The sequence below is a fragment of the Oryzias melastigma genome, linkage group LG20 (genome assembly GCF_002922805.2).
Source record: "Oryzias melastigma strain HK-1 linkage group LG20, ASM292280v2, whole genome shotgun sequence".
Classification (NCBI taxonomy): domain Eukaryota; kingdom Metazoa; phylum Chordata; class Actinopteri; order Beloniformes; family Adrianichthyidae; genus Oryzias; species Oryzias melastigma.
Window position 1 is genome coordinate 10,913,742 of NC_050531.1, and position 18,297 is coordinate 10,932,038.

General features: G+C 40.8%; 1 protein-coding gene across 1 annotated transcript in view; it reads right to left on the reverse strand.

The window, feature by feature from the left end:
• jph1a (junctophilin 1a) overlaps positions 1-18,297 on the reverse strand; it is a 31,959-nt gene that overhangs the window by 12,964 nt on the left and 698 nt on the right. Inside the window, exons 2-3 of the mRNA XM_024280311.2 lie at positions 17,685-18,180; positions 15,458-16,226 (exon numbers count right to left, since the gene is read on the reverse strand). Coding sequence (XP_024136079.1) covers positions 15,458-16,226; positions 17,685-18,063 — 1,148 coding nt within the window. The 5' untranslated portion in view covers positions 18,064-18,180. The remainder of the gene's footprint in view (positions 1-15,457; positions 16,227-17,684; positions 18,181-18,297) is intronic.

Genomic DNA, 18,297 nt, shown 5'->3' on the forward strand with positions numbered 1-18,297 from the left:
CATATGAAGACGGGGGCCGCAAATCATCATCCTGCGGGCCGCAGATGGCCCGCGGGCCGCGAGTTTGAGACCCCTGCTATAGATGGTTTGAATTAATCTTGGATAGTTCAGAAAAGGGAGGGCTCGTTTTTATACTTAATAACGGCAGTGAATCCTATTTAAGATCTACTCCGATCAAACTGGTGATTTTAGTGTTTTTAACATGTTCTTGTGGCATTTTTCTAATGATGGAGGAAATATATGTGAAAATTTAGCTTAAAATTACATTTTTAAAAAAAAATCATTGTGATTTAGGAGCAGGTAAAAAAGTACAGTTGGAAAAAAGAGTGCATTTGTGGCGTAAAAACTACTACGGCAACCTGCGCCGCTGTATTTAGATACAACAAACGATATTTTTAATAGTCGGCTCATCACCAATTACGTTTTTGATTAGTTAACTAATTGGGTCATACGTACACTCGATGTAAAACACACATTTTAATCATAATTAGCTTTAAACTTGATGTAATTAAGCTATATGCTAACTAAAAATAAAGACAATCATTAAGATAATAGTTTATCAAACCTTTAATGAATCATGCAGCTTCTTTCTTCCATTTGTTTCTGGTATTAAGACTTAAATCAAATGAGGTGGGCATCTAAAATAAAGAAACTAAAAGATAAAGTTTTAGTCTCCCTGACTCAAATATAACAAAAGGACATTTTGTGGTGCTAAGCGCTCACAACTGTATTCATTGCACTCTGTATAATTCCGAACTGTACAATCGTAGTCAGGAAAGTTAGCAATTCCATATGTCTTGCAGAAAGATTTGATCTCTTTCAGAGAGCAGATGAGAGCAGATGTTCCCTTCAGCAGAGAAATTTCGCTCTGATGGGATAGAGGTTGCAGGAATGCACAGAAAACATTTAGCTAATAAGTTTGCTCTCTGTTTGTGCTAATGTTAGCTTAGCTTACCTAGACAATGATCCCTCTTCAGCGTTATCACACTCAGTCACACCGTGCTTCTTCTTCAGGTGCTCATGGATCGATATATAACACAAGTTCTGCCTTGCAGATATTACATTGGACACTTTTGTCTTTTATTTATTTATTTTTCATGTTTCTCACGTTCAAGCTCCGTTGGGGTGTCGTTATGGTACCCGAGTCTTCCTATAACTTCCTGTGACATCACTGCTCACCTGGATTAATACATGTGTGTCCAAGACAACAGCAGACGCAGCATTAGAAAGCTGCATGGTTGTGAGGGGCTGTAAGCTAGCGGGAGATAGTGAAAACAAGGGGATAATGGGAAATGAGGGCAGACCCCCACCAACAGTCCCAGCCACAACTCAGAGGCAAATTTCTAACAAACTACTGCCACTCTACAGAAACTATTTTCTAGAATACCACACTGTCATTTTATTTTTTTTGGCTAAAACAGCATAATCATAGTCAAAAGACAACTAGGGTAGATATAGATCAAAAGAAGACTGAAGTAGAAGACTGAATTAAAAATGCAAAAAATGCACAGGGGGCCATTTTTAGGTCAAACAAGTGTCTTACATATCACAGCCTTGACATTGTAAAAAGTTTTTAGTTTCTAACTTGTCAAACAGTGTGCCTCTGCATATAAAGTAACACCTGTTCACGTTGGACTCTGCAAACAGTTGGGTCTGGGGAGGGGGCCAAAGCAAATGAAGCTCTTAGAATTTCTTGACTTACATTCAAAATAAGGAACACATAATACATACTTCGAACTTTTAAGTAACTGCTAAGGCCACTTCAACAGCTGCAGGCTGCGTGTCATCCACTACTGCTTCATTACAGTTTTGAATGAGCTGTGAAAATTGTTGGGCAGCTACAGACACCCTTTGTTTTGATAGAAAATATGTTGGTGCCTTTAAAACTGTACGGAAAGAAGGTTAAAGCAAACAAACAAACAAAAAGAGAGAAAATAAGAATTAGAGAAGGAAAGAAACTGATATTTAGAGGCACGTTGCCCCTCTGAAGACTCCCTGACATTTAAAAATGCTGAAGTATGCACCTCCGCCTCTCTAATTTTACTGTAGGGTTCAGTTTCAAGCCACAGTTCCCGTGCGGAACGGTGCATCCCGCTTCAAGGTTCGTCATACCTCGGCGTCCTGGTGAATACGACGCATCTGCATCGTGATTTTATTCGTGCGAGCACGTTCCTATGAGTGAGGCTTCAGTCCATCACTCCTGGGGCTATGACCTATTTGAGGAATCTCTTTCACATATGCTGACACAGTTCTGAACCTCGTTTTGGCTGTCGGTCCCCTCTACCCCCCCCTCTTTGCTTCTTCCCATATGTTCTCCATAACACTGACCCATTCCCCTTCCCCCTTGGCCAAAGCTTTCTCACCAGTGCTGACTGGTCAGTGTACAATAAGACTGTCCAGATTTCATGCGAGGTGGAGATCAGGACTGCAACCTTCCTTGTAACCCCAGAACTACAGTTAACTGCACAAGAAGCTTTCTGGTGTTTCTGCACAAATACCCCTCCATCCCAGTGTTTATCTTGCAAAAGAAACGCCCTGAGAACAAAGCTGCAGCACAAAACAAACAGTCTGCACCAATTAGCACTTAGCTTACCCTATACATAAACTAATGCCGGGTTACTATTGAATTCTCGGCTGTTGCTAATTCAGGATTACTCGAGCATGACTAACACCATTAGTGGTTAGAGTAAAACTAACACAGAAATGATTCTGGAATTATTCTTGGGTTGGGGCTCACATTACCATGAGCAGCACTGGTGGGGGAAAAAAGCTAAAGGAAATGAGGTGTTCAAACACAAAGAAAAGGGAATAGTGCCTGTTCTTATGAGATAAGCTACATGCTAGAGAAGTACGGTACGACATGACACTGGTTTGTGTGCCATTAAACCGTTTTTCTTCCACTTTTATCTTGTTCGTCTCAGTCATGTAAATGTATTTAAAAGGTTAGTGAAGGAAAATATTGGGGAAATAAATCTCACACAAAATTATTTGCACTTGGGTCCAACTAAAAATATTGCAAAACCAACAAATGTCTTAAACATGGAGAAATAACAATATTTGGAATAAAAACAGGTGTGAATTATAGTTTATTTTTAAAAATGTTCCAACATTATTCAGAAATTGTTGATGCATTGCATTTTTTCTATGGTTTAGTCCATGGGTCTGCAACCTTTGACCAGTTTTTTACTGGCCAAAACCCAGCAAGAGTCGCACAATCCAACGTTTAGAAAATCCACTTGACTCAGGTTTTGTGCCTATTAAGGCATTCATAGCTGTGGAATTTGACAATAAAGTACACCCTGTGCCAAAAAATATTCCCCTGCTGAATTAAAAATATAAGAAAACCAAGTCAAATATGGTATTTTGTAATTTGCGCACATTTGCCAAGTATGAGAACTAATGGAAATTCATGTTGGCCACACGTACTACATGAAAATGCACATTACTGCAATGCCCACACGTTTTTTTAAGTATATTCAAGGCAAAATGTTGTTGTTGGTCTCATGATATTAACCTAAATGTAACCCTAACCTTTCCTCTGGATCCGTGCAGTCAGAAATAAAAGTTCAGCATCGGCCGCATGTATAATAGAAAATTGCAAGCGAATAGTCAGTTTCTTTCTACTTTAGTGAGTCTTATTCTCTTATCTCCGTTTACTATTGATTATAAATATGAAAACATTTGTGTACAATTCAAATAATAAAAAAATAAATAACTTAACACAAAATTCAATAAACGGCAATGAACCACTCCGAAAGAAATTTAAACATTTAACTATATTTTTTCTCAGTTATCTGACATGTTAAAACATCATTTTCCCTTTAATTCCGTGTCTTTCCATAGATGGTGAACTAAAAATAAATTGACCTTTATTTAGGTGCATTCATGTGGTGTTGGAAGATTCATTGTTCTACTGATGTTTATGTGTGTTTTCAGAGTCATAAAGTGTGATCATTCCAACACCACATGAACGCTAAGTTTGCATTTTTCCATTGAGGGACATCAACCAATTGACATTAAAATGAGAACAAAAGCCATAGTATTGAAATAAAACTCCCAAATACCAAAACACGCATACATCTAGTCCTGGTCTGGTCCTACTGTCAAATCTTTGAACCCCTGGTGGCCCATGAGTTAAAAAGTTTGCCCATCCCTGATCTACAAGGACCTAAAAGTTTTTTTTTTTTTTTTACCCAAATCATTGTGAATCAAGAGCAGATGAAAAAACATAATCTGAAAAAGAATATATTTTTGCTGGGTGGACCACAGGTTCACATCCACTTGCAGACAAATAGATGCTTATATGTCTAGCTGGATAGCTTCAATATTGCTTACCATTTTGTAACAATAGGTGTGTTTGTGAGGGGTTGTAAGCTAGCAGTAGAGAGTGTAAACACAGGGAAGATGGGACATGAGTGCAGGCTTACTCCTCGCCAACTCAGAGGGGAATTTCTAACAAACTCCTGCTGCTCTGCAGAAACTATGTCATAGAAAATACAAATTTTTTAAATTTTTGGCTAATAACTGTGTCATCATAATAAAAATACTTTTAAAATAGTACAAAGCATGATTGGAGTGGGACTTTAAACAGTTGTTTTATAGTGCAATACCACTGACTGCTGCTAGAGGCTAATTCCAAATTATCTTTAATTTTATTGAACTTGTAAACAGCATTATTAGTGATTTTTATTTATTTTTTTGTCCTGGATCCAATATCAGAGTATTTAAAGATCTTTTTGAGCATTTATCATCTTTATTCATCACAGAGAGGCTGAAGTAGCAGCTGCAGACATCTTAAAACCATGTTCTACTCCACACTTCATTTCTGGGAGGAAGAATAAGTAGAACCACTTTTGATTAAATAGAAAAATTCCCCTATGACATTTGAGCCTGTGGATTACAAGAAGGCCTAATCTTCTACCAGTGTTCTCTAGTCAGGAACCCAAAACACTTTGCTCCCTCCCCCAAAAACCAACACAGAGCAGAGTGCCGGTATTGAGAGTAAAGCTAAAAACGCATACTGTGTTCTGACTTTCACAGTCTGCCTGGCACACCTATTCAGGTTATGAGTCCTCGGGTGTTTGAGTTTAAAGAATGACATAGAATCTCTCACTGATATGATCCCTCTGGTTTTGGTGAAGGGCAGCGGCAAGGGAGTCAGGCCTCAGCTCTGCGCTTTCAGTGTCAACACCACAGGTGAAACATGGCCACAGCTGATGCTGTTAATGACACTGGAGGTGGGGGAGCCATGGTGGCTAAAAGATTCCCAGCAGCAAAGCAGTAGTACACTCGGCTAAGTGCGGTAGCTTGCATTTGATTTACTATATGTGGGCTATTTTTATCAGATTGAGAACAAATGAAGAAGCAGCAGCCAGGAAACCAAAACACACAAAGTATGATATTCATTTAACTCATTCAGTACATTTCTGAACAATTATATAAGTTAGTATAATAATTATAAGCAGCATCACTAAATAAAAATAGGAATATTATGTAATTGATCTCAACTTAAGGCTCAAAGAATGAACATCTAATAACAATTTTTACCCATTTTTTAGATACAACTTTCTATGATTCATTCAGGATTATTACCCCACGAGTACGAATGACTGAGACTGAATGAAAAGTGAATTTGCATAAAATCTTAAGCACAAGAGTCTGCAGGATGCAAATCAGAATGTGGAGTTGCAGCGTTACACAATCATGCAAACACACAAAACGCCTCAGAAAATCAAACCGCCTGCCTCTCATGTAAATGCTTTTGTTAGCTGTGATGTACTAAAGCACACATCAATTCTGCAAAATAATAAAATAAAATAAAAGTTCAAAGAACAATTACTGAGATGTGTCATAATGAGTCCTCCAGGGAATCAGGGCATCAGTGTTAACAAGTATGAAGTGTGGCTCTTGCATTTTTTACATCAAAGCGTCATGGCGGTGTGTTCTCTCTTTTGGGTTGTAGTCGATAAAGCTCTTGTGAATCTCCAGCAGGGAACGGGGACGTTGCTCGAGTCTTCAAGGATGAATAAACACAGGGCTCAACCAACAGCGCCTCTTCACCCAGCTACTTTTTAAAGAAAATCAACAAATGGCTGACACGATGATGACGATGGTGAGACAGTAACCATGGCAACCACCAGAGATACTCGAGCGAGCTGTCCAACCCTGCATCCAGTCTGTCTGTATTAATGAATTTTGCAAACGAACATGCACGCTTATGGTTTGGACATGCATGCAGGCAACACTGACACACGACAGACGTTCTTCAACACATTTGAACACAATTCTATTTGGGCTGAAACGCTTTTTCAGACACAAAGAGCCCCCTGGACGTCATTTGGCGGACTGTGGGTCTCCGCATCTGAAGATACACCTGCGAGAACAAAGGTCACATCGCCTGGCAACCACTGGAGCTTAAGGAATAGTTTTAATTATGGCCTGCACTCTCCTTCAATCTCCTGCGACCATCCACCCTTACTGTCTGAACACTCTCACACAAACATCAATTTCCCTCTCAGGGCAAAGCCAAAAGGAGCATTAGCGTTAAGTTACATCTGCTGTCAGCTTTTCCTCATGGCCTCTTCACGGGCTGAACAGAAGACATGCATAATGATCTGTAATGATGACATAAGGAATAGTTGCTATGAGGAGCTGTCACACATCGATGCAAGTTTGGAAGAATTATGAAAAATGTCAAAATCCTTACTCTTGAACTGTTTTTATTTCACAAAGAATGATTAAAATATAAATTTAATTTTAAAAAAATATCGAAGAAGATCGAATAAATTCCCAAATTCCATCTTGTTTATCAGTCACACATTAAATAAGGAACGATGTATTCATGCATTAGAAAAGCCAAGGTTTACCCTTCCTGTACTTCATATGTGCAGATCTCCGCCTCTTTCTCCACTGTTGTGCCTACCTGCAGCTTCCTTTAGCTTGAAAAAGTCAGCAAAAGTTAAGTCATGTGTTCCTAATGTTAGATAAACCTTGATCCCCATAGCCATTTGTTGTGGGAGAGTTTGCTGTGTCATGGAAAAAAAAAAAAAACTAGTTTCCATCGCAAATGCGCCAGAGAGCCACGATCACATGCTTGGTAAATTGGATTCAGCATTTGAATTTCTGCTTCAAAGCGTTGCCATTACAGAAGAATCCACCCATGAAATAATGACATTTTTGTGACTAACTCTTAAGTGGTGAGATCTTCCACAATAACTGGTCCTAATGAGGCGAAATATCCCAGTAATGCTTGCAATTAGTCCTATTACCTGTGCAAATTTGGACACAAGAAAACTAATCAGCTTTTAACTCGGCTCCTCATAAAGCATGCATTTTTTCTCAATTGAAAAGAATGACATTTTAGGCACAAGTATGCACTTTTTTTTTTTTTTTTTTTAGAAAAAAACAATTTTCTGCTCCTTAGCTGCATGCTTGCTAAATCACATGATGTTACTTCATCACCTAATATTCATTTGATATTATTTAGTGCATTCAGCAAATACATTTTAGCTTGTTAAACCCCAAAACAGCTTAATATTTAAATGGGAAAGAAAGCTTCATATTTGTATTATTAGTTTTCAGTCATTCTGACCCTGTTTGCTGTATTTCTATTTATAGAGTGCCAGCATCGTACATTGATGTTGTGCAAAAGTACCCTGAGCAGAACTAATTATTAATGTAGCTCCGAAGGATGTCCACATCAGTGACGCATTCTAAGTTTATGACAGCTTCAGAATAGGAGCTACATGCTGACATTTGGGATTTTTGCATAACATTTTGTCCTTTGAGGATGAAATTTGACTATTTTTGCACCTCAGTGTGTTAGCAAAGCTCTTCTGTGAGCGCTACCTGTCTTAACTTCTATTTTTACACAGGTAAATTCTGAATAAAAGAATGAGAGGTTCTGCATTTTTGATGAGCGCTCAACAACAACAAAGTTACCACAGACTGGCAGTGTGCTCCTTCTTCCCGGCCCGCTTGACTCATACCAGCCTTCCTCAAGACACCGCAGAAATATGTGCCATTCTCGAAGAGATTAGAAGCCACAGATACACAGTTCTGGCATGCAGCTGAAACCCAATTCTGCTAGCACTGCTGTCGATATAGCCCCCGCTCGCATTCCCCTTTCAGGCGAACCCAGAACAAACTCTCCTGCCTATTAATTGTCATGTACGTAAAAACAATTCCAACCTTAATTTACCTTTTATAGCCTTCCTCTTGTTAGTATGTATTTCTCGACGCGTATTCCTGCAGGGTATGAGCTGATTTCTGCCAAGAGTTTTTCCTTCTCGCCTTCATTCCGTCTCCCACCAGGGAGGACAAATATATTTCAAAGGGAAGCAGAGAGGAAAGGCCTTTCAACTGTCACTCAAAAAAAGCCTTTGTTTCTTCCTTTCTATATACTTCTTCTGCTTCTTTCAAACTCCTCAGCTTAGATCTAATAAGAGATGACCTTGATGACTCTGAAGGTGACTTTCCACATATAACAGAATGAAAGAAAGAAGTCACGCTTGAGTTTAAAACTGAGCTACAATTGTCAAAATAAAGCTACCTGGACCTCTTATCCCACCTTTTTATGTTTGTGTCAGAAATAATGAAATGACTTCATAATACAGAAATTTGACCGAGTAGAGGTTAAGATTCAATTACATGGGGTAATGTGATTACACTGTGCGTCATTTGAAAAGTGCTAGACCGACTCACGGTGCATGTGCCATTGCATCAGCAGTATTATTTATAGCCCTTTCGTATGCAGCTTGGCAATAACTTTGGTCATTAAAGGTAAGAATATAGGAAGCACATGTGGCTTCTTATTTTATGTGAGTGTGCATATGAGTCTATTATTACAAAAAAAGTAGGTTAGGTTGCATGGTTGTAGGAGGGAGGAGCTTGTTCTCACTTTTTAGCAATATATTCAATAAAATATTAGAAGGTCGTGCCAGATGGGTTTCCTACTTGACAGAAATCCACCATTATCTGTACGGCTGGAGCGTAAAGGTGGGAAAATGTACAGACAGTTGGGATTATTTGCTTCCATGCTGATAAATAACTCTCTCCAAAAAAGGGCAGGTGGTGAGTGGCTGAGGTCACCCCACACAGCAGGTGATAAACAAACCCCCCCCAGTATCCCGTAGAAACGCACATTTAACACACTTATTCCCACCTCTTTACACAAGCAGACAGATTATCCCGGTCTCTTATCCGCCCGGTTTAAACATAATGACCACGCACACACATTTGGGAGAGATGTTACAGTGAGTAAGATGGCGGGTAGCTATATCAGTGTTGGGATGGGTATATATTCCTGGCTGGTGCTGATAAGCCAACTGATGCCTTGCCTTATTTAGGCAGTGCTCACCGCTGACACACCAGCACCCGCCGCATGAGCTCCGTATGTGTTTGTGTAGAAGTCTGTGTGTGTGTGTGTGCATGTGGTCTGTGCTCCTGGGCGGAAATAGTTAGGCTCTGAATAAGTGAATGCATATAGATAGCAGTGCACACGTTTGGCCAACGCTCCTTGCCGCTTCATTATTTCCTTGATAAGCTACAGACCTACTCTGAAGAAAATCATGGTGTTTTTTTAACACATTCTTGATAAAATAAAGATTAAAATAGCATTTTTAAGCATTTCTTTATTCAAATCCTGAATCAGGAGCAGACGAAAAAATTCAGTTTGAAAAAAAAAACACACATTTGTGACGTAGAAAATATGATAGGCGGGCCACAAGCTCCCTGCTCCTCCACTCAATTCTACACTTGCAGACATATAGATCCATGAACGTCTTCGCTTTCATCATCTGCCAAATAGCTCTGAAATTGGTCACCATTTTTGTTTAACTAGTTGGGAGAGTGAGAGGCTGTAAGCCAGTGGGAGAGCACGTACACAGTTATGTCCCACCCACATCCCAAAGGCGAGATTCTAATGAACTACTGCCGCTCTGCAGAAACTATATCCTAGAAAACAACACAGATTTTTGGGTTTTTGACTAAAAACTGCAGAATTATAACGCTTTGAAAACCTTGCTGCAGGAGAAAACATGTAAACCCTTTGAGAATTGCTTGGTTTTATGCTTTTATTGAACACATGATGTGTTCAATAAAAGCATGAAAACATAAATTGGTGTGATTTAAACTGAGAAAAAAAACATTTGTACAAAGAGTGCACTTTCTTTTGCAACTGTGGATCAAAATATGGCCGAAATAGGACTTTTTTTATCAGTTAAATTAGTGTATCTACACATCTAGCAGTATTTTGGAGTTAAACTTTGTATAAATATAGCATATCTATAAATTAGTGAAGTCATAACTTAATTCAATGCTCCCCAGTTTTGAGGTCTTTTACCTTCAGTCATATAAAACTCGCTTGAAAAAATGTCAGTTTGTGTAATTACTTAAATTAACTTTAATATTTACAGCATTTTCTATATTTTTTTTTTTTGTACGTTACATTTTAAGCCATTTCTTTACTATTTCTTTGTAATACTTCTCCTCCCTATACGTTAAAAGCAGCTCAATTCCTGGCTAATGAAGATTCAGTTTGCTTTGATCATCTTTCTTGCAAAAACATGACTGAAATGAATAAAAGTATTTTATTTTCATTTTATATATAACGTTGCTTTAGTTATTTATTCACTTGTGGTTCATTTCGGCTTCTGAGAAGGCCTGATGCAAACGTGCGTTATAATGGCAGCATCAAACGCATCAATAAAAGGGTGGACTTCCACTGAGATGTTTCAGGAAGTTCAAAGGCATCCTTTTCTGTGGGAAAGAGTTCATTTTAGTGAGAATATACTATTATTGCTTAACATGTCTACCTGTTTAGCCTCCAAAAAACAAAAATAAAATAAAACTGAAAAAAATAATAAAATATTTATTAATGAAATAGATTTTCTGAGTGTTTCTTAAAAGAGAAATTCGAAAAATTTGATTATTCTAAAAATAATACAATCAAAAAATGATTGTATGACGATCTGTAATAATAGTTTTCTCTTCAAACAAAACCTGCAGCTTATTTTAATAAATAAACAATGGAACAAGCAAACAACACACACATAAACTAAATCAAATGCGGATCATAAATTGGTCCTCATTGGATGTCAAGAAGGTCTTTGGGTTTTCATGATGTAAATATGGCAAAATGGTCCAAAAAGGCACCAAAAACGAGTACACACACACAGTGTGGTAGGAATCAATGCCTGTCTTGACTTATAGTGAGCCAGTAGTTAAATTTCAGCAATGCTGAGACACAGTGTACCCACTTAAACTAATAAGCGCAAATTACTTGCATTCGTCCTTTTGCCAACTTTAGGAAGACTGCTGCACATCTTACTTCAGGAGCCAGAGCGCTGGCAGAGATCCGCTGAGTAAAAAAGGCATTAAAATAATTAAAAAGCTTCTGTAACGACAAACCGCTGAGTTTCCAAAACAACTAAACTGCTGATTTGTCAGCAGGATTTTGTGTAAACTTCTCACCGGTCACTTATCTTAGCTTCCAGGCCTTTCACACAAACCCACCCACAAACACAGACTGAGCAGGCTGTGGAGTCCACCTAGATAAGGACCACACACGAACGTGAATGAGCGATGAAGAGCTCCACTCCACTGCATCACATCAGCTGTCTATCGATTGGCTCATCACGGGGATGAGGTCATCAGCTCCACCTCGGAGGCTGATGGGAAAACTCCTCTGTACAGTAATCCGGAGGGGAGGGGCTGGTCTGTCCTCCCTGTGCCCTTTTTTTCGTCTGCTTCCCTTTCATTTCAGACCCTTACTCATCAAATTTGCAACGCGGTCTGTCAAATCTCCTCCTTTCCCTTCATGTCTTTTTCACCACTCTGTCTGTTCTGGCTGCCTCCCTCCCTCCCTTTGATTTCCGTGGGGACGCTCCACATTCAAAGACAAAAAGTCATGTGACCAGAGCTGGATCAATAGGAGCGCATCTTTCTCTACTCTACTGTACACTGAGACTTACATAACCTGCTTACAGCCCGTCATTCTGAGCATTTCAATCTCAAACACACTTCTAGACAGAATGAATCTCCTCTCGATCAGGAGCTTGTTTGTAGATTTCCACATGATGCAGGAAAACATCCCTTCCTGTAATTTGATCACCCACTTGAATACAGGAAACCTTGTTTGCTGCTTTAATCACTTTCTGTGCTTCTACTGCTGCTGCGTTGGAGCTGCACAATCAGTCCAATGTTCTGTGAACTGTTGATGGCGTGGAGCGAGCAGAGAGGATGGCAGACGGCTCTTCCTTTCAGAACATTATCCATTTTTCTCCTTTCCTTCCAGGATTACCTTAGCCTCCCTGGCCTTCACGAACATGCCCAGACTTATTATATTGTAGGTTTTATCTGCAAAAACGATATGCGGAGGTTTAATATTAGACACGTTAAATCTGCCTTATGTAACCCGTATATTTTCCAGGCTCTGCATATTAAACCCTTTCTATTTATTGCATGATGAAAAATATATTAAAACCTGCTCTACATCAAAAACTACCATTGTAATTCACAAAGTAATTGGGTTACACATTCTATGTTAAGCTAATAGACATTTTTTTTTAAATATCAAGTTTGAGGATTTCTGATTTTTTTTTATGCATTATTAGTAGTAAAAAAATGTTGACTTGTCGGTATACTCCATCAGGGGTCACCACAGTGAAACAGCTTTCACTGATAGGCACACCTGGTTTGGTAGACACTTGCTGGATACACTTCCTGACACAACCCTGTTTTTTATCCGGGCAAGGGACCGGCACAGGGAGACTAGACTCGGCCTAGCATTAGCGTGAAGGGTCTTGCCTAAGGTATCAAACCCTGGTTTCCCGTTAACCAGTCCTACACGTAGCCAACCGAGCCATCCAGCTACTTTAGTAGTAATAAAACTAATAACGAATTTTAATGAAAATTTGGCAAACCAAAAGAAGAACTTTTACACTTTTCTGTCTGTGCTCCAGGCACTCTGCAGCATACGGTAAGCTTGACTTGAAGGTGCATTTATTCAGGCACCATTGACTGTATATGGAGACCTGGACATAGCAAATGAGACGTCATCCATAGGAAATGATTGACTTCTGGTTCCAACCAAATGAAGTCAATTCATTCGCCATTTTTCTGCAACATGTCCATCACCATGCTGGAACCGGACATCCTCACTAAGGCGTGATTGGTTTGTTAGTCTACATTTCTATGGTAACCACTGTCTCTAATCAGTAGTGAGGAAGTTAGAAGGCCACACCTCTTCCACTAAAAGCGGGCTCAGGAGAATAAGTCAATCAATTCCTTTGAATGTTTGATTGGAGGTCACATCCCATCAAGGCCAAGTGGGCGCCATATGGTTTAAAAGTGGGCAGAAAGTGTGGGCCCCAATTGGGTTTGTCTGCGGTTTTCGTATTGGCCCCACCTGCGTTTGGCTTCAGTGGGCTAGCTAGCTATGCTAGCCAGTCGCCCAGTGGACACCAGACCTGTCCAGGATCTGACAAAGCTACCAAGCGCCGCCATCCAAGGGCCAGCAAAGCTACCCAATGTTACCAAACACAGGTGGGTTCACCACGGAAACCGCTGACAATCCCCATTGGGGCCCACATGTTCCGCCTACTTTTAAACCATATGGGTTTGGCCTTGCTGGCTGGGCTACTTTTGTTGAGGCATCTGAGTGATCAGTTTATAACTTCAATAACTTGTGCTACAGTAAATATGTATTTAAGGAGTAGAATTAGCAACGAGTTCAAAAGATGTATCAGAGCAAGAATGGTTATTCTGGCAAATAGAATGATAGCAGTTTATTTCTCAATAGAAATCTACAGGATGTCACCTTTTTGGGACCAGCTGGCATTTGGAACATGAGAGGCGAGGGGTCCTTCAGTCCAGTTCTCTATATACAGTCAATCGTATGCACACACAACAAAATGGCTAGTAGAACAGTCTGAGCATTTTAAAAGTCTATTTACATTATTTAGGACTTTTAACCCTCTCAAGGCCAAATTAAGTTATTATAACATGAAAATATGATATCTGGGGGAAATTATCATATGAGTTAGTAATATACAATTCAGACTTTATTTTAGAGAGACCTTCACATGTAATGAGTTGTGAGATGCTGCAGATTTGCAACATTGGCCCTGCGTGATAAGTGACCACTAAAGACTTGAATATGATATGAACACCAGCTTTATTTCTACAGAACTTTTTAAGCCAACAAAACCAGAAAAAATAGCATTATGCTAGAATTTAGCTTTTGCAAATTTGCAACACCTGCCCAGAGAGGGTTAATAGGGCCAACTCTCTTGAACTTGTAAGAGGTTAATCTAAAACTTTCTAAAATTAAGCATAAGCTTTAAATCCATAAGAGATGGTGGTCCAGGCCATTGTCTGTATTTGAGAAGTGAATTGAATGAATGTAACATCGCCCATAAAAAATCCCCACTTCTGTCTTTAATATGAAGCCAATTTAGTCACCATTTTTATTTATTTTTTTTGCAATATCGACACTGACAAGTTGGAAGCAGTGATTGGTTAAAAATCTGTATTGAATGTCCAACGTGATGCCTGCAGACACTATAGAGTTTTATTAAGGCATCTGATTGGCCAGTTTATGACTTACGGTACAGTAAAAATATAAGAGCAAGAATGGTTATTCTGGCAAATATACTGACTGCTATTTCTTGATTAAAATTTATGGGCTTTTGGCTTCTTGAAACCAGCGGATACTTCCTGTATAAAACGAGAACAGAGAGGGATCACTCAGTCCATTTTTCATATACAGTCAAATTATATGTTTATAGTATGTTTAATGTTGTAGTCATCTGCTTTCAGAATGAAAAGAATGTTTTCATATGCTAATGTACCCTTTCTGAGAGCAAGAGTAAAACCAGAACAAAGCAATCGTGATTGCATCAAAGCCTTTCGGAGGCATTCACTTAATTATTAGAAAAACAATTCCCTGATGCAATGAAACCAGAGGATGTCGCAGCAATGCAGCGTGCCCCCAGCAGGAGTGAGGCTTTAAATGAAAAGGTCACTTGGTATCCACCTGTTAAAGAGCAGATGCCACATCAGAGCAATGCTTGGCATAGGCGCAGATATGGCAACACGGCTCATGCGCATGAACTCACAGACACAGAAAATCACCCATACAACGTGTGCAAGATGCCTAAGCCTACTCCCTGGGAATGAAAACCACGTGCAGAGAATAGAAGCAGAACCTTTTCCAGGGATGATCGCACTAGCAACATAAAAACCTTGACTGTTGGTGAGGTATAAAGGTCGTGTTTGTGGTCACGGGACGCCTTAAATCGGACACGCACATCTCTGTAAAGCAGATCACTCCAGGAAATGCTAGGCGTTGACAAAAAAAAGCCCGGACAAGTTTGCCCTTTATTCATTGTGTGTTTCGACTGTATACACCCACATGCCTGAATGGCCACATGCATGCATGTAAACACCACACTACCTGGAAGCTGCTATTTCCACTTTACTCCGGGCGATGGCTGCTGCCCTCTGCGCCCCCTCCACAGCCCGATCTACCTTCTCTTTGGTTTTGGGGTTCTTAAGAGGAATCAACTGCTTTCGTATTCCACGCACCAGCACGTTATTTTTGTACTTCCCTTCTTCTTTGGTGGCATCGGGGAAAACTGTGCACCCATAACCGTGGCGCTTGTTGTTAAGCCATTCTCCCTCGTATTTCATCCCGTTGGATCTCTCGGAAACACCAAATCCATTGCGCTTGTCATTCTTCCACTCCCCCATGTAGGTCTCGGTTGTGGTGGCATCCACATGGTCCTCCAGATGCAGGTCCTCATCCGCCAGCTCGCCATCGCCAATGGATATGGTGGAGTTGGCATCACTGGAGCTGATGCGGCTCATGGTGGCGTCACTTCTTGCTGAGCTCCGCTTGCTGGAGATTGAGGTCCGTGAGTCAGACTTGCGCAACTGTCGGAGGCTGCCAAACAGCGAGCCCCGGCGGAACAGGCCCTTCTTCTTGCCGGTGACGACTTCGCTGTCGGAGTGGAAGTTCAGCACGAAACCACCGCGGCTGCCGGTGGGTGTGTCCGCCGGGGAGGACAGGTCTTGGAGAACTGTGCCGTTGCTCTGCTCGGACCGCAGGGAAGCCATAGATGTACGGAGAGGAGAGCGGATGACGGTGGCCATGCCATAGGGAACACTCTGGCGAACCCCATAGCCATGGCGCATCCCACCCATCCACTGGCCTTGATAGGTACCTGAAAAGTTCACAATAGTTCATTATTGTTAATGCAACCTTGTATAAAATACACTGACTGGTATAACTTGGGATGATTGCTGACAAAAAAGGGAACTTTTATGAGTAAAATTACAACTTCTTGGGTTATAAACTGACAAATACAAGAAATTCCTTGAATCAACATTGGAATTTGACTTTAATTAATAGTTGTTTTTTTTATCAGTCCTACTTGTGACCCTATTGAGTATTCATTTTGGTCACCTCTGCTTTACAGTTAAAATGCTTAATTTAAGATTTTAATAACTTGTAAACTTGATTTGGCCTAAGCTAAAAACATCTTCAGAGGAGACAAGGGATTGTCTGTATGTCTTTAATTACTTGAATACGTTTGGTGTAAATTTTATAGACTGGCTGTCTGTTTCATGAACTGAAACTGACTTTTTACACATTTTTGAGCTCTAACTATTTAAAAGTCAACATATCCGGCCTGTATCATCAACGTGATCATCAACATTTGGGGACAGAGACGAGCCATGCCGCAGGGCATGCAGGGTACATCAGTTAATGAAATGTTTTCTCTCTCATTCCACTCAGATCTGTGACTGTGAGCATGGCTAACTCAATCATAGAGATTTGATTATGGGACTGATACAGAGGATCACTTGGGATGAATGCAAGTCACTTAGCTAGGAGTGTATTTTCACAAACTCCACCATCAGCAGGGGGCAGATTGACCAACACCCATTAGTCTGTGATGCCCGGCAATCGCTTTGAGTCACATAATGAGGAGAATACTTCATTAATCCCATTTGGAGCCGCTGAGGCCAATGAGCGTATGCCGGCCTGCTGCAGCTTCTTCAAAGCCTCATATTACATCCGCGTCCTAATAATAAGGAAGGCTTGTTAATCCTTTAGCATCACCGTAAAATAAGCCTCAATGGTCACATTCTAGAAAAAAGATTCATTGGCCTGAACTGGAATTTTGATGGATAAAGAGGGTAAGATTAAAAGGCTGCAGTTCAATGATGTGACCCTGCAGATCAAGTTATCAGTATGCGACGGGACCAGACAGCCAGATGTTGAGTGGATCCTCTAGGATCAGATCATTTTCCAAGGCCGGCAATCAGCAGCTATCAGATGTGTGGCATTTGTTACGCACCATAAGGCTTCAGTTAGAGGGGATGATGCTCACAAATCACCAAGAGACTGGAATGGTTTTTCAAGCTTGATTGTGAATTTTCAGCTTTGCAGAGATGTTAGGAACTGCTTGAGAGAAGTTTTCCAATTTGGCCAAAAACACCTGTCTCAAACTACCACCAAAATGAATAAAAATGGCCATAATCTCAACATGTTTTGGAGCGGAAGTGATGATGAAAATCCACGCACTGGTGTATTAACCCCAGATTGATTTTTAAGCATCCTACACACAAGCTGCACATCTCAGCAGCAGTTAAAGCGACACACACAGACTTCTTACCGCCATCTCCATAGGTTTCGATGCCGTATCCATCCTGCAGCCCGTTGCTCCAGGTGCCCTCATATCTGGCAGGTGTGTTGTGGCTTTGCCGGACCCCGTAGCGACCCTTAAAGCCGTGACTCCACTCTCCACGGTACATCCACTTTCCTTTATTTTCCACACCGAGCCCATGTCGCTTCCCTTGAGACCAGTAGCCCTTGTATGTGTTCCCGCTGGGCCAAGTGTACACGCCGACTATCTCAAAGCCGTGCGACCAGGACCCGGCGTACTCGCCCTGGCCCTTGGGTCCGGTGCAGATGCCGTGTCCGTGGGCTTTGCCATCCTCCCACCCTCCGCAGTAAGTGCCACCGTCGTCGAAGTCAAACCTTCCGCCCGTCATTCAGATAAAGGCTGGAAAATAAAAGCGCGCAGCTGCAGACTCAGACGTCTCCAGGACCGAGGTTAGGCGATCCAGGACCGGTGGCCGCGGCGAACGGAAGAGGCGGCGGGATGCTGACTGGAGGAGCAAGAAACGGGAAGAGGATGAGGATGAGGACGGCGGCGGGGCGGTGCGTTCAGACACCGACACGCGCGACAAAACGGCATGCGTAAAAGAGCAAAGGTATGAATGGTG